At 38.4% G+C, this 16,183-nt stretch overlaps 1 protein-coding gene across 11 annotated transcripts in view; it reads right to left on the bottom strand.

Annotated features, from left to right (window-relative positions):
* myt1b (myelin transcription factor 1b) overlaps positions 1-16,183 on the bottom strand; it is a 37,474-nt gene that overhangs the window by 7,773 nt on the left and 13,518 nt on the right. For 5 of the 11 annotated variants that reach the window (XM_015364950.2, XM_015364951.2, XM_015364958.2 and 2 more), the window contains 17 exons: positions 15,652-15,682; positions 13,866-13,928; positions 12,932-13,191; positions 11,551-12,564; positions 10,795-10,929; positions 10,202-10,292; positions 9,949-10,068; positions 8,890-9,104; positions 8,068-8,276; positions 5,603-5,854; positions 4,979-5,133; positions 4,448-4,510; positions 3,505-3,573; positions 3,002-3,064; positions 2,619-2,702; positions 1,545-1,766; positions 267-358 (listed from right to left, as the gene is read on the bottom strand). In XM_015364950.2, the coding sequence (XP_015220436.1) occupies positions 267-358; positions 1,545-1,766; positions 2,619-2,702; positions 3,002-3,064; positions 3,505-3,573; positions 4,448-4,510; positions 4,979-5,133; positions 5,603-5,854; positions 8,068-8,276; positions 8,890-9,104; positions 9,949-10,068; positions 10,202-10,292; positions 10,795-10,929; positions 11,551-12,564; positions 12,932-13,191; positions 13,866-13,928; positions 15,652-15,682 (3,138 nt within the window). The remainder of the gene's footprint in view (positions 1-266; positions 359-1,544; positions 1,767-2,618; positions 2,703-3,001; positions 3,065-3,504; positions 3,574-4,447; positions 4,511-4,978; positions 5,134-5,602; positions 5,855-8,067; positions 8,277-8,889; positions 9,105-9,948; positions 10,069-10,201; positions 10,293-10,794; positions 10,930-11,550; positions 12,565-12,931; positions 13,192-13,865; positions 13,929-15,651; positions 15,683-16,183) is intronic. The other 6 variants (XM_015364954.2, XM_015364960.2, XM_015364952.2 and 3 more) reach the window with 5 other exon arrangements.

Genomic DNA, 16,183 nt, shown 5'->3' with positions numbered 1-16,183 from the left:
TTATGCCTTGTTATAAATAACTGTAATAAGCTATTATAAAAATAGCTTCATGTAATTTCGAAGAAATAGAATTTAACTAGTTTTTAAATATAGGTTTTCAATTACTCAACTCAATATTCTAAAACTATGATACAAACCACAACCTGATCTTATGCTGCAGGCTGACCCATGAAGTTTAAACTTGGTTTACATTTCTAGCTCTGCTCAGACAGGTAAAATAAAAATAGAAGTTTTGTACTTCATTTGATATATATATATAGTCTTACCATCACTGGCCCTGAATTTGGTGCTTAGATATTCCTCCCCAGGGAACTTTGCTTTCTTCTTAGCAAAAGATGCTCTGGGGCAGCCTGATAGACTAAGAAATAAATGAGCACGTGTTATTGTGTACAACATTGTACTTGCCGAAAATGAATGTGAATCGGAGAGTGGTAATAAAAGCAGTCAGTTTGTATGATTTTGTAAGACTTGTCTTCCTATACTGAGATGTAATATGAAAGTTTATCCAGAGTATAACAGCCATGAACTGCCCTTGGTGACCACATTTTGCATACTTCATGTAACTTCATAAGTACTGAAACTCGACTTTAAAGTCGTTATGAAGACAGATTTCTGCTTCATGAAGTTTCAGTACTCCTTGTATTTTAAAAATAAGAGCACAAAATGAACAATTTAGAGAACAAAAAAGGCCTATGGGCTGTGGGATGAAGCAGGCTATGAAAAGACATTTAATTGCCAGCAACTACTACTGCACGCTGTGCATTTGATAAATAAACTTTGATTTTTTTGATGAAAGAAACATCTGATTACATAGAAATGAGTAGCCCATCTCACAAGAGACACCCATCCAAATCTTTCAGATTACATCTGGTTGGGATACCATGAGAAAAACAATAACTACACAGCAATTTATGCAGGACATTTATAAATAAACCTGAAAGGGGAAACATATTTCAAAGAGTTATGGACCATCAATATCTTTTCATTTGTCTATGAGAGTGACCCAGATGTTGTGATTGATCGTGTTGCTGTTTCATGGCTCTTGGGTCTTGGGTTTTATTCTGGACTAGGGTGCTGTCAGTGTGAAGTTTGCATTTGAAGTCCGATCTGCCTGGATTGTCACTGACTGCTCTGGTTTCCTTTTAAAAACATACTGGCAGTATTGACTGGTGTCTCTGGGCACCTCATCCACACCGGTCCTATCTTGCATACTATATTTCTGGGTTGAGTCCTGGGTGGCCATGACCCTAATGAGTTATGAGCAGGTTTCCAGCATTGTTAACATTTATTTACAATGAAGAAATGTGTGTAACAGTCTATGCAGTCTGTTCAATTTTCAATCCCAACTTGACTTTCCAGCCCCATTGTTATACTTCGGAAATGCCCAATACATTTGGATTCCACAGCCATCGTCCTCAGTTCCCTGTGTTGTGCATCGAGGGAAAATCCATATACAGAATGCACTGTAAGGCTACATTAGCTCCCGATATTGCTGTGAGTTGCAGAGTGCCTCACACCACTTTGTAACCATCGGTTACCCTCACCTTCTATGCGTAAGGAAGCTGCCATTAGCGTGACCTGAGCCGTCACATCCCGGAGTAGGGCAGGTTGGCCCCTCGGTTTTGAAGGATTTCCAAGAGAAAGGGGAGCCTTCCAGGAGCCCTTCCTTCTGTCTGCGGGCAGCCAGTGGGCAACCGTAGGCACTGCGGTGAGTAGCGTACTTTCCACTGATGTGGCCCAAGCTGTCGCATCCCGGAACTGGGCACCTGAAGAGGAGGAGTGTTGCCAAGTTAATGGGAGAGAAGGGAGAGGTGAAGAGATGAAAGCTGACGATGAAGAGATGAAACCAGTTAATATTGCCTTGTGCTCAGTGTGGCTGATGGACGTTCCTTCACATTTATGAGGATAAAATGCTAATGATAATCTTGGAAATTTAATGCCCAAACTACACGTGCCTCATGTGAAGGCACACCAAGCCCTCTTACCTCACCAATGCCTTCCCTTCACAGGTTATACTTTTAAAACGTTTTTAGTTATTGGTCGATACATCTTTGAGAAGTGGTATAAAATGGAGGAATATCATCCTCCTAAGATATTTGTGTAAAATGGAGGAATATCATCTTTCCTGCAACAAGACTGCCACAGAGGAAATTAATCCACCAGCTTGTATACAAGGTAATATTTACTGGATTTTTTTCTCTTAGCCTTTATCTCTTCCTTGGCAACAAAAAACCTACAATACCATGATTGTGGCTGTGTCTCTTGGAAGCAGCATGTTACAACATCTTCAGAAACAATCTGAATTGTTGTTCTATATTAATTAATTTTAACTGTATGATATCTAACTTGCTTTTAAACTATTTTGAACTATCGTATATAACTCTGAGGTACCCAGGCACCTCAGGATGGTATGGAGGTAAAATAAAATGGTGTTAAGTCAGTTATTGAGTACTTTTCAAGTTGGCATCAGGTTCATAAAGATCTCACCAACTCAGCAAAGAGATGCCATTGACGGAGGGTCTTAATTGGCCTCTTGACTGTACTTTATGATTTAGAGGTTTTTCTAGGTGTTTCAGCATCGGAGAAAACAAAGGTGTGGCTTTCTTGGCAGTACGAACTTTAAGAGCTCGGAGTCTTCCTTGTCGTCCTTGGAAGGAGTTGTTTTTATTCCACCTTTCTTGGCACGGGGGCACCCAGACAAACTGAAAATAGAAAGTATGAGCCGATAAAAAAAGGCGGATAACACCATGCGACACTGGTTGCAGAAATCTATAGAAATGAAACGAGGAAACCAACCAACCAAAAAAAAGGAAGAAACGTATGATCTATATTAATTAACAAAAAAGCCTCTCTCTCAGCTTGTGTTCTAATACATGTGAGTGTCTGCTTGTGTCTACGGCTATTTGTGTCTCTCTATGCATTTGTAATTATATATTTTATATAGCCATTCCTTAGATGAAACAGCAAGTAAAAAGGTGGTGCTGAAATGAGCCGTGCATACCTTCTGTGTGAGGCATAGTTTCCTGTGATGTGACCAGATCCATCACATCCTGGGGTGGGGCACCTGTCAAGAGAGAGGGCAGACTCAGCACTGAGAATGGAAGCCTCACACTCTGAACGCCAGTGTACATCAGCCCCACCATGATTTTCCTTTGATTTAACATGAATTCGAAGTCACAGCCTCTGATACATTCACATGGCCCTTGGGATTATGTTATACTGGGCCTCTTTGATTTTCATTTGCGGGGGTGGGGGTGGGGTGGCAGTTACTATTCAGGAACTTGTAAACATCTTGTAAACATGTAAACATCTAAACGACATAATGAGACGACTACCCTCACCACACACACCTTTCAGCCCTTTGTTAAAAGCAATTCAAGGTTCTCTCCCCCTTTTCTCCACCTTAAGCTCATTTCTTGTATTATTTGCTGAAAAAGGGTAAAGCTGTAAAGACTGAAGTGCAGCAGTAAGGGGGAAAAACAGTTCAGTTAAGTGCACACATACTTCAGCTCAGCAGAGTGGGCAGCCATGAGGGATCTGAGACTCTTGTCAGCAAGAGGACAACCAGACAGGCTGGAAGAGAAGACAGAGAGGCTTGGTGAGAGCAAGGAGGTGACAGGGAGGAAGAAGAGTCCAGTGTGCTCAGAAGACATGCCAGAGAACACAGAGAGAGAGAGGGCTGGTGGTTTGATTAACCTGTTTGGTTCCGCAAAGTTGGTGCTATTCCGTTGAACGTTATTACTTCTTTTTTTACTTCACAGTATTACTGATACTCAACAGGCTCATTGTGTTTCAACATTTTCGTTATGTTGCCTTGAAAAAGGCCAAGAGAGCTGGAACATGACAAGGTAAAGATTGTGAAGCTTTCAAGAAATATCTGGCAAAAATAGTACTCTAAAAGAATTTGGGAAGAGCTTTGTTTTACTTGTTCAATGTTTAGCAGGTACCTTAGAAACCCAGATACTGTATGCATGCGAATAAAAAATATGGTTGGAGATTTATAAATAAATAGGGGTTGGAGATTTATTAATAAATAGCTCAGAAATCTCTTGTAAGTGCAAACTCTTCCTGTGCTGCTCTTTCACTCATTATGGTATAGGAGACAGAAGAAGTCACCCTTTGCTGGAACCATCCAGTATATGTCATTCAAGAAAAGTCTGCATTTCAGTGGTTACAGCTGCTGACTTATGAAGTCCAGAACCTGATAAATACACCGTGAATAACTATAAATATTTAAATTTGAACTGTAAATATTTTAATCATTAAGATACCTCTTCCCCTAACTATGATCTGAACTATGATATGGAATCATCGCCCATCCATCTTCTAACTCAACAAAGGTGTTTAGTTCCACTAAACATCTTTGTGGAACAACCCTGAACTTTACTTACAGAGAAAAGAAAAGGGATATTTAAATGAAGGTGCTTTGTACTGCTGGCACCCATACCTCCGGTGTGAAGCATAGTTTCCAGTGATGTGGCCACTACCATCACAGCCAGGTGTTGGACACCTGCAAAAAGGTCAATCACAGTAAACCATTTTTGAGCTCATGAAAAATTTAAACAAAACATCTTGCGAGCAGGGTTGACTCTTCTTAAAACACCTGCTTCCTTTGTGAAGAGTCAGTTAGATCACTTTGTTTAGGGTGCGTGCAGCATTCATTCACGCCAATGGAATACGTATTTCCACTTGTTGCTGAAGTTACACAATAATGATATCCATGAATGCTTTAATAACTGCTTAATAATCACAATACTTTTACTTTTGATATTTACAAAATATCACAATTAGAAGTGTAGCTAAATGACAATCAGCTGTGTAATTTTTATTATTAAACCTTAATTACATACAATGTCACAGTTGATTAGTGAAAGGTGAAATATGTAAACATTTTTATAATTTAAAATAAATATAACAATAGTTACAATAGTTTTTGGACCATTATTTAGTTTTTTGTAGGTTCAAGAGGTGGGCTTACAGCAGAAGTTCTTTTTTGCAGTCCTTGGACTGATATTTCACTTTGAAGCTCGAGGTTGTGACCTCTCCTGGGTACTTTCTTTCTTCCATACTCTCCTGAATCATTTCACAGTCTTCAGGCTCTGATGAGGCAAAGGAGTGGGACGCAGGCTCCACCTGGTAAAAAGTTTGATGTATTTTTAATAGAATCTACAATATATGAACTGGGAGAAAATGCATCGTTTCACTGTTTTAAATGTCCATGAATGAAAATTGGCCATAACTATCTCAAAATTACAAGTAACCAGAAAAAAGTGGAAAGGCATGACGTTGGTGTGAAAGAATCCTGCCCATGCATTTAAATATCCTAAAAAGAATGAAGTGCCTTGATACAAAATGAGGACAACTTGAATGCTTAAAAAACAAATGACAACACTACATTTCTGTATTATGCTTCCAACAGTAGACAAGTAGTAGACAAGCAAACCATTTGCAGTAATGAAGAATCAAAAAAATACAGCAATACTGCAGAGGTACTTTGAACTGTGTTGTATCCTGTGTTTTTAGATCCTAAAACATAATTTCCTTTTCAGAGTCCTAAGCTGACTACTGTCCTCCAGTCCAACAGGAACTCCAGTCCACTGACCTCCTCCATGTCCTCCTCGCGCTGCCTGTTTGGTTTGGTGTAGTCGATGGGGCCCTCCCAGTCCTCTTGCTTGTAGGTGTGGCTGGACTGCGGGGAGGTCATAGCGCTGCTGCTGGCACTGCTGCTCTGGTTCTGGGACTGGTCCGGAGAGCGGACCCCTGGGCTCACACACGACAAGCTGCCCTCTCTCTTCATGTGCTTCTTCATGCTGAGATCCAGGGTCCCGTTCTCGTCCACCTCGATGTCCATGTTCTGCGAAGACAGCGCTAAACAGGTCAGCAGAGTTTGGATGCAGTTGTGTTATATATTTTCCATGCCTGCTATCTCTATAAAAAGAGATTTTTACTTTCTCTTATGGAGTCGTTCAGGGCTTATGTACGCTCACTTCAGAGGAGCTTGGTTTGAAACAATGTATCAATGTGCTAGCCGTTCACACGTGGGTCTACTGTATTTAATCTGGAAGCGGACTGAAATTCACACTGCTATTGTCAATTATCATAATATTTATATTAATTACATTAGATACTTTGTCAGAATAGGTTACTGTCACGTATTTAAAAAAAAACAAATGGGATATGATGGATCTTCCTTACATTTACCCTGGAAATGTATAACACATTTTCTTTAACAGCAGGAAAGGAGCTGTTATCCTGATTCATTCCCTGTTTGCAAATAAAGAATGTTCCTCGCTTTGTTCACATTGACGTTTATAAAGAATTCCAATGTACATATACATATGGCAATAAACCCCTCTACTGCTACTTCTACTACTCTAGTAGTGGTGTGTACCCAGCCCATTAGCCAAGTGGACTGAGACTACCTGATCTCTCTTTGTTTGTTTCAATTTGTCGATTGGAGCTGCCAAAATTGCTTAATTTTTTATGTTCACAGTGTTCTTCAAGTGAAGTGTATTGTGTACATAAAAAGCTCCAGTGTGGACATACTGTACCCATAAGACTATGTGTCATTGTTTTGCCATTTGTAAAAGCTCTGAATGTATCTTCCACTTTTAGCGCTAAAAAAAGACCTATTTTGTTGAAAATAATAATTCTGACCCAATTACAGCAAAACATGGACATATTTGTGAAAGTAAGATTAAATGAGATGTGGTGTAGCACATGAAACATGATTTGAATATTAAGGAAAAAACACGCTTTGAATAAAATCACAAATGGTTATTTCCTTTTTCCTCATAACTCAATATAGACCTTTCCACATAACTGAAAGTTCAATCAATCATGCTTTTATCTTGGCTCAAATTGGTCCTGTGGAATTGTCTCTGTGTATGTTTGCTGCTATACTACACCAGATGAATATATATAAACTCTTTCAGGAATTTCTAACACAATATTAAAAGGTCTGATAAAACCAAAAAATCTGAATTCATACACAGTGGAAGAAAATTGCAGCACCCCAGAATATCCTTTACTGATTACAATTGTATTCTTGGGTTATTCTAGTGATTTATCTTACTTTTCCCAGCCAATAACAATGTCATGAAATGGAAGTGATTAAGTAGTCACTCCCCATGAAGGCAAAACCTTTTAAAATTGCAATAAGGGAAAAGTGCAGATGCAATTATTCTGGGAATGAAACAAAAAATCCTTTTGACCCAAATTTATCATCCTATCTTTGCTGTGCACAGCAAGCTTTTATAGTCAGTGGAAATAATGAAAAAGTAAATATCTAGCCAGCTTAATCTAGAATGCAGCTGCATCCAAGTTTAATAAAAAAGAAGGATCAATATCATGCAATCGGCGCTGAAGTCAACATGTATTTAAAATCCAAAGCAAGCACAATGAAGCATCTGAAGTGGAAAGGATGATAACACATAGAAAGCAAAAGAAACATAAGGAGAAATATTGGATTTGAATGTGTCACTGTTCTTAATTATTCCCAAAAGAGGAACGATTCACAATTACTGAGCTGGTTAAGAATTATTGTAGGGACACAAATTTAAATGGTATTATTATTATCCATTGACAATTTTTAGAGGATTTGGTGATTTTTTTAGATGGGAGTTTGCTACAGTATTGGACACAATCTATAGATCATTTAGATTTGATGTGTCTTTTCATTGATTTTTTAAAAAAGGTTTTGCAGAATGTATCCCCCTCTAGAATCATTCATTATAAAAGCAGATGAAAACTAATATTAAAGCAAAGTAGAGTCTACATGGCATACAGATTGTCACAGTCAGCCATTTATTTATTCCGGGATGATGATGCATTTGCTATGGGCTTTGCCAGCTATGTTTACTTCTTGGCAAAAACATGGAATTCAGGAGAGAGTAGCAGCATGAAATTTATCAGTAAAAGTTTTCTGAATGTACTGTTGCAAGTTCACTGTAGAGCATGAATGAGATGCCTGCAGAGGTTGGCAAAGTGCACTGTTTTGGTCAAAGAAAAAAAATAGCCAGAGGGCTTGCAAATGAGCAGTGCATGAACAGCTGATAGCTCTCTTACCTTGCTGGTGAGGTCTTGCTGCTTTGTGCTGAGGTTTTCGGGCATTTCCCAGCAGCGGGTGGACAGGTTCAAGATTGCTGTGGCTGCCATGTGAGCAGCCTCAGCATCATGGGAGTAATCGTAGCCACTGGAGGAGGAGGAGGATGTGCTCTTGACATAGCTGCTGGACATACTGTGGCTTGGGGAGGATGCCTTGGGGAATGGTTTTGCTGCATCACAGAAGGAAAATAGCCTTTGTTGTGAATTGCATCATGTCAGAGCAAAGACTCCGTTTTGCAATGCATGAAAAACAAATATGAGCTTGTTTTGAAAGTTTGCTTCCCACTTTTCTCAATGCAACCTTTTCAAAGGAGGGAGCGGATGTGAAAAACATTTTTTTATTTTTTCCTACTTGAACATTGCTTTGAAACAATACAGGTAGCTTGTCTGATTTTATAAAAGGTGGAAAAAGTATTGTCTTAAAGCAAAATATTCTCCATCTACTTTGAAGTTTTAAGATAAAATTCTTAATTTCAGCTAATCTCAGTTATGTTTCATTAAAAGAGGGGAAATTGTCTACAGGCCATCTAGCAAGAAATACCAAAGAAGGCTTTATCAACTTGTTCAATTCCCATCCCTGAAAACGGCTTTGTAATTTAAAAATAAAAATAAATTTGAATCTCATACCTACAGTAGATGTTTGCAATAAGTGGTTTGCTTTATAAGGCCCATGTTGAGAAATGTTAAAGTTCATTTTGAACCCACTGCAGTTAAACCAGGACACACATACAGTATAATAATCAAAGCATTGGTCAGAAAAAAACAAATATCTGCCATACTTACATTTAAAGGCTTTTGGTGAGGTTTCACTGGTCTGAATCTTTGGGGCAAGCACACGTTTGCCAAAGACCTGAACATCAAAACTTGCATAATCGAAGGAAACCTTGGAGTATTTTTCAAGTTCCTTTGCCAGGTTGGCGCGAGGCGTTGTAGGTAGTACATTGGGCCTGTAGCTGCCATACTGAGGGATTTCTAACTGCTTTACAAAACACATGGGCCTGTGTGGCACAGAAAAGAAAAAAGCATGTAAAAGACTTTTCCACTCAGATCCAAGGATTAAAGCCTGTCTTATCCGCATTGAGCAAATTTACATATTGTAGTGCTGGGAGTTTAAGGTTTATCTTATGTTAAAAAAAAAACTAAATTCCTGTTTGCTTTGACTGCTTAGTTGTAGCCAAAGTTGCTTTGGGAATTCTCTGACAAACATTGCTTGTCACAAATCTAAGCAGATTTCTGTTAAAGTCAGGCACATAGAGAATTTGCACATGCTGATTACTGCTCTTTGAAACCTTTGGTCTTCACTGTGTGGCCTGCACTGTGAAAGGTCATAATAGACAAAGGAACGTAATTTCATAAATGAGCCATTAGTTGCTGTTTGAATTAAAGATATGGAGGATTAGAACACTAGATTACTGCCTGAGCAGAAGGGGTAGAATTTGTTAAAACTGAATGGTTTTATGAAAACAAAAGCAAAATATAGAACAGATGCCAATGGATTAACGGTGGCTAATTGCACACATTAGTTCTGTACGTTTTCATACATTTCATTAAAGTCTGGATACATAATTCTGAAAATCATTGTGATTTTCATTTCCTTCTTGCACAGTGTGATTTCTTACACTTAGTGACATTGTTTGAATGGAAAAAAAAGAGTAGTATGTTATTTTTAATCCCTAGAGATTTGTAATTATTTTTATACTAACCATGCTGTACAGATTGACTCCTTTTTTTCTGATAAAGCAGGCCTAGAATTGTTACAGCATTACATGATGCTCAGATGAAGGTCTGAGAACACTGCAGAAAATTCTACAGGATGGACTTTCCAGCATATATAGGATTTACCTGAGTACTCTATCAGAATTGGGGCTGCCTTTGGGGTGGTCACTCGAAGGCTGTGGAACCTGCTGCTTCTCGTGGCTTTTGGACAGTTTCTCTGCAGCAGCAATGGGGCATCCAGATAAGCTGAAGGAGTAATGGAATAATTGCGATTGCTTATCTGTTATAGAGTATAGGTTAACTCTTAATACATTGTCATTAAATGTACACATTCACACAAAATCCCTCACTGGCAAGTACATGATAAGTACAATCCTACCTTCTGTGAGTGTTGCGGTTGCTGTTCACATGACCTTGTCCTGTACAGCCAGGTGTTGGACACTTCAGGACATTCTCATGCATGGCCAGAACTGAAGAAAGAGTCAAATTTAGACTGCATTTCCTTTCGAGTGCTCTGATGTTACACCCATGAATGATGACAATGTTATACATTAAGACTATCGAAATAAATCACTACACTAAAAAGTTTCCTCTGGGAAGATTTAATGGTTTTAAAAATTAGTAAATTACATGTAGAACGAATTGTTTTAAGTGTTCTTCCCTAGATGCAGTCTATTCTACACAACATGGTATAAGATATGGTGATAAGCTTTGTTGAAATACAATATACATATAGATTTATTATCTTCAAGAAATTAATGCAAGGAGTATAAAAGTTGGGGCAACAATAACCAAATAAATGCTTAAAGAAAGACAAAACAGTCCTTACATTTTATTAGGTTCCTAATCATATCCTAACATTTATGGGGAAAGAAAGAAAATCAACTTATTACAAAGCAGGCTGTTAACTAACTTTTTACTTGGAAAGAAAGAACATATTTTCTATTATGCGATGGCCATTCTGGTACTTACTCTCTGGAGGTATTCTGTCCTTGTGTGGGCAGCCAGATAGGCTGCGATGGTGAGGGTATAGCCCAGTGACATGTCCTGTCCCATCACAGCCTGGGGTTGGGCACTTTATTTCTCTTTTCTCCGGCCTGGAACTCTCTGTACAAGAAATCAAAGTTGAGCTTTAAACTAGGCCTCTGAAAAATGATGCTCTTTTGGTATTGGTTAATAACATAATTATTATAGTTTTACCAGAACAAAAAGCTTTCTGGTCATGGATATAAATATACAATATAAAACTATTTCTTCACATACAGAAAATATATTGGACAGTAGTGGAACTCAATGTCTCTTAAAATGTTAACCTATGAAGAGAAATGAATATGTCCAGGTAAAGATACGAACCATAACAAACAAACAGATTTAAAAGTGCTCTCTTAGGTTAGTCAGAAAAACAAAATACCCTCAGTCATGAAGGAGGGTTCTTCTCACTCATCCAAAATACAAACTATGCAGTTTCAAACAGAAACAGTCCTTTTGCCCGATCAATAGCTGGCAACATAGATGATGAGCTCTAAAGTTTTCTAAACCAAATGTTAATGGACTCTTCTAATTAAGGTTTCCGAATGTCATCTTGAAAAGAGAAGGGAAATATAAGGCAATTCTGATATCTGTAACTGCTCTCACTTTCAGACAAACCATATTTTACAACTTTGAATTTTAGAACAGATAGAAACAAAGAGTTAAAAATTACAGGATACTTCATAAGCAAACCTTTACCTTTACCGAAGTAACTTTTTCGGATGGCATCCACAGCCTTGCTCGGCCTGTCCTCTATGTGGAAATAGCGCAGCTGCTCGCCTGATACCCGACCTGGCTCCCGCGTGCCCTTCACCTGCTCTGCTTTCAAGGCGATGGCCTGCTCGAGGAGGCCCAGGTTCCCCCTGGTCATGTCATACATTTCCGACTCATCTGTGACCGCCGACTTCTGCGAGAGGCTGTCGTCATCTTCCTCGTCATCCTCGTCTTCGTCTTCGTCCTTCTCGGACTCCTCGGATCGCACCTCGATGACGACGGATGGCGCGGTTTTGTGACAGGAGTAGTCATCCTGCTGAGACTCCTGTACCACTTCAGCCTGCATTTCAGACTGAGATCCCTGAGTGGCAGCAGCACGAGTGGCAGCAGCAGGCTCTTCTTCTGCATCCTCTTCATTGTCTTCTTCATCTTCCTCCTGTTCCTCTTCGTCCTCCTCCTCTTCCAGAATCTCCTCACAGTGCATGTCTGACTCAGCATCTTTCTCCTTTGGCCCTGTTCTGAACCTGCCACTGAAGTACTGATGGTCTGAGTTGTCTTTCTGGGTCATGCGAGTTTCCCTGCCTTCATCTTCTTCATCATCCTCATCCTCCTCCTCTTCTGGCTCTTGCATTTTCCCTGTCAGCCTGTCACCAGTGGGCTGGGTTAATTTACCCTCCTCCTGGGGATGTGCGTTTTCTCCATCTTCATCATCATCATTGTCATCGTCTTCCTCATCACCTTCAAGATGTTGCTCTGTTCCTTCCTTGCCCCCCTTCTCAGATTTGTCTGAATCATACCTCATGCTGGCATCTGTGTGGTTGAGCGAGTCCTCTGCTCTTTCTCTTGTGTTTTCGGCGATTTGACCCAAGTTGAGGAGGGAGCTTGCTACCATTTCATGATAGCTGGAGTAATCATCTCTTTGATTAACAGCAGGTGCCTTAGGTGAGTCATTCTCTTTAGATTTTTTAACATTTGAAGATTCTGCTGTCAAACATTCTGCTGTGTAGAGCAAAAATATAAAATAATTAGCTATTGGGAATAGTTAGCTTTCATGGGAAGATAAATTAAACAAAAAGGAGCAACTTATCTCTCAAATTTGAAACATTGAAGCATTGAAATATATATAAGAAATAGCAGTGGTTTAGAAATCTAATCATTTGTCCTGGACTACATAATCTTAATTCAGGTATGTGAGTTAAGATTACAGTATTTTTATCTATGGTATATAAACCCAATTGTATGAAATTAGTTAAGTAGCTGGAATATAGAAGGATAGTAGATATACTCATACCACTATAGTTTTTATCTCACTCTTCTTTCTGCATGTTCTACGTTGACTTCAGAAAAGCATTTTTGTGTGCTCTACCTTCTGTGATCACAGATGTGTATTGACTCTCCACACTCCCATCTTTTTCAGCCATCTCTTCTTGATCGTCCTCCAAAGCCTCTTCTGATTCATCAGCTGTGGAGTCCTCCTTGGCTTCCATCTCATCACTGCCATCACTGTCCACATTGTACCCCTCATCAAGAGCCAGCTTCAGGGGGTGGGACTTCCTTTTAGATGTGGGCTGGTCTGCATCCACATCCTGGTGTTTTCTTTTTTTGGCCAATGGGCAGCTCTGTAAACTGGAGAAGGAAGCACATGGATGTGTAGAGAAAAATGTCAGGAACGCTCTTTACACAATTTTTTCGCTGAAGCCTGGCCAGAATCTGAAATACAGCTGTTGTGACAAATATGAGTTCCATTCATTTGGAGGTAACAAAAATACAGTTAGCAAAACAATTGTATTTCTCTCTCTGATATGATCAAAGTGGTGTGGTCATGTATGGTTAATATAGGATTTCAATGAATTGTCTGTTCATGATGAGTGAATGACAGAGATATTGATGTATCGTGGATAGATGTTTGCTATAGTTCAGTAGGGAATAATGTGTTAGTACACACATGATTACATCCAGTTGACTGCTGCAAACTGGACACTTCAGTGAACTGAGAAAGTAGAGGATGGAAATTAACAAAGCTTTCACTCAAAAACGTAGCAAATCTATAATCCAAAAAATTCCACAGTGAGATTAAAAAGTACCCTGAAAAAAAATACCAATTCGTTTAATTTTAGAAACAATGCTTGTCCTTTTAATGACTCTGCTTTGGAATAAACTCCAATGTAACTTTTCCCCAATAGTATTAATTTAAACAAACTGATAATTGTGGCTGACATGTGAAACGTTAGCTTCCTGGTATTGTAATGTCCAACCTATGTAGTGTCTGTACTGCAGAAATGGGGGTTATACTACCCTACCTTCTGTGTCTTGCATATTTTCCACTGACATGACCTGAGCCATTGCATCCAGGGGTGGGGCAGCTGAATGGAGTCAGAAATAAATTAGTTCAAATTAGTTTGTCTCCCCATCTCAAATAAGAAAGTACTGCAAGGGTACAGCACACTCATTCATACACACTGGAACACAGACAGCAAGGAAGGTCAGGCACGTTGCTGAAGAATTGCCGAGAGAATGCATAGTCTTTTGTTGGGGCTGTAAATAATGCAAATGGAAAAGTAAACTGACTAACTTGGTGAAATGTGTTGTGCTTTATTGTCAATGTTATATAGAATATTAAGGAACTCAGGACCAGCAGTCACTCCTAATCACTGACAAGTTATTTCACATTTAGAATTTAAAGTGCCTGTGTGTGCTATTGAGATTAAATCCAAAGCTTCATAGTCTGGCCTCTTCTTTCCATTACTTGCACGAAATGATCAAGGCCAATAGGGAAGTTATTGCACATTTTTGCGAAACACACAGTAGTTATAATTGCTAATGTGTATCCTCATCAATCCTTGAGATTATTATTATTGCTATTATTATTTATTACATGCTACATTAACATTCTAAATTAGGTAGAGTGTTCACTCCCGTCAATGCCCGTAAGATTGTATTATGAATTTTGATCAATGCTGGAGAGGGAGGCGTGACAAATGGACAGAATTAGTCTGAAATGGCTTTTGGGTCAGAAACAATGGGTTTATGACAGCAATGGGAGCTTTATTAATGCCAAACTGGGAATATACTGTATCTATATGGTACCGTTCGTGAAAATGCAAAAAGGACTCGTTGCTATATTACTAAAATAGTTGTAGTCAATAGATCATTTATGTGCTAGTTATTCAAGTTTCCGAATGTCCTCAGCATGCCCTTGTGAATTTGCAAATTTTCCTAGGCTGTGTCCTGATGACTAACTGTGTCTACTGCTCTGAGTAAATGGGCATTTTGAAACTGATCAGTATAGCATCATCTCTTTTTATTGACTTCGAAAAAAATCCGTGACCTATGCTGGTGAATCATATTATTTCTCAGGTTCGGGAACAAGGATGATCTGATATTATAAAGAAATGGGTAATAAAACCTCAGCAGATTTGCATTTTACATTCTTAAATTAACTGTCTGCATTTTGTGCTAACAAAACACTTCAGGAGTCACACAAACAGTAATTCCTCATTGAGCCAATTTTAAAAAAGCAGAAGACAAATCAAATCATCTAACACATATTAGTAATAAAGATTTTATTATAAAAAAGTGGATGTGCAAAACAAGATTAAAGCCAAAGGCATTTTAAAAACACAATATGAGTTTTAAATGCATATTATATAAATACCCATGTGTATATATGTGATAATGTGTTTCTGAAAGGAGAATCCACTCATCACCAAAATGATACCTTGGCCTTTTTCAGACTCTTTATATCCATGCCCTCATTTCTTTGTTTGGTCCCTTTTTTCCACTGCCTTTCCCAGAGAAAAGGTATCACTAGTGCTGTGCCCTGGTTTTATTTTTACTTTAGCTATGATTGTCAGAGCCAGCATAAGGACAGTCTACAATCCTCAGGTGTTGATATCATGGGGCAAAACAGAATAAAGGAGTGAAAGAGTCATTGAAATGCATGGACTGTGACTATGCCAATATAATGTCCCTCCTGATGTTAAAGGTGGATGTCATCTTTCTGACACATGTACATATATGAAGGTTTTGTTTTCCACTTCTAACTCATATAATCATATTTATGAAGAGAATCCACAATTTTCTCACCTTAATTCTTGTCCTACAAGTTCTACAGGTACTGAGAGATTGACAAAAGACAGAAAACAAGAAATAAGTATATATTTGAAACTCTTTTAATAATATAATATAGACTCCGCTAGATATACTGTAACTACTTCATGTGTAATTTAACTAAAACAGTTTAATTCAGGACATATAGTAATAACATCACAAAACGTTACCCATCAGTTAAATGTTTAATTCTATCACCTTATCTTTACTTAAAAACGTACAAAACAGAGAAATATTTATTTGCAGCATATTTCCAAAACCTGAATACAAAACAATATTCACATTTAATTCCTTTATAATCAAATTTAATTAAATGAAAATGAAATTTTGAAAATAAATGTAATTCATATTCAGTCTTTGCAAAGACAGAGTGATTTGGATCACTTGAAGGTTGTTGTTCTTTCTAATCCATTTTCAGCACAACATTCTATACAAAGGATTGTATTGATACATAGATGTTTAAGATAAAAATAACTAAAATGAAACACATTTTAACAAATATGCCCCG

This window comes from Lepisosteus oculatus, chromosome 16 (assembly GCF_040954835.1).
Source record: "Lepisosteus oculatus isolate fLepOcu1 chromosome 16, fLepOcu1.hap2, whole genome shotgun sequence".
Lineage (NCBI taxonomy): Eukaryota > Metazoa > Chordata > Actinopteri > Semionotiformes > Lepisosteidae > Lepisosteus > Lepisosteus oculatus.
This window is presented reverse-complemented; position numbering and strand designations above follow the sequence as displayed.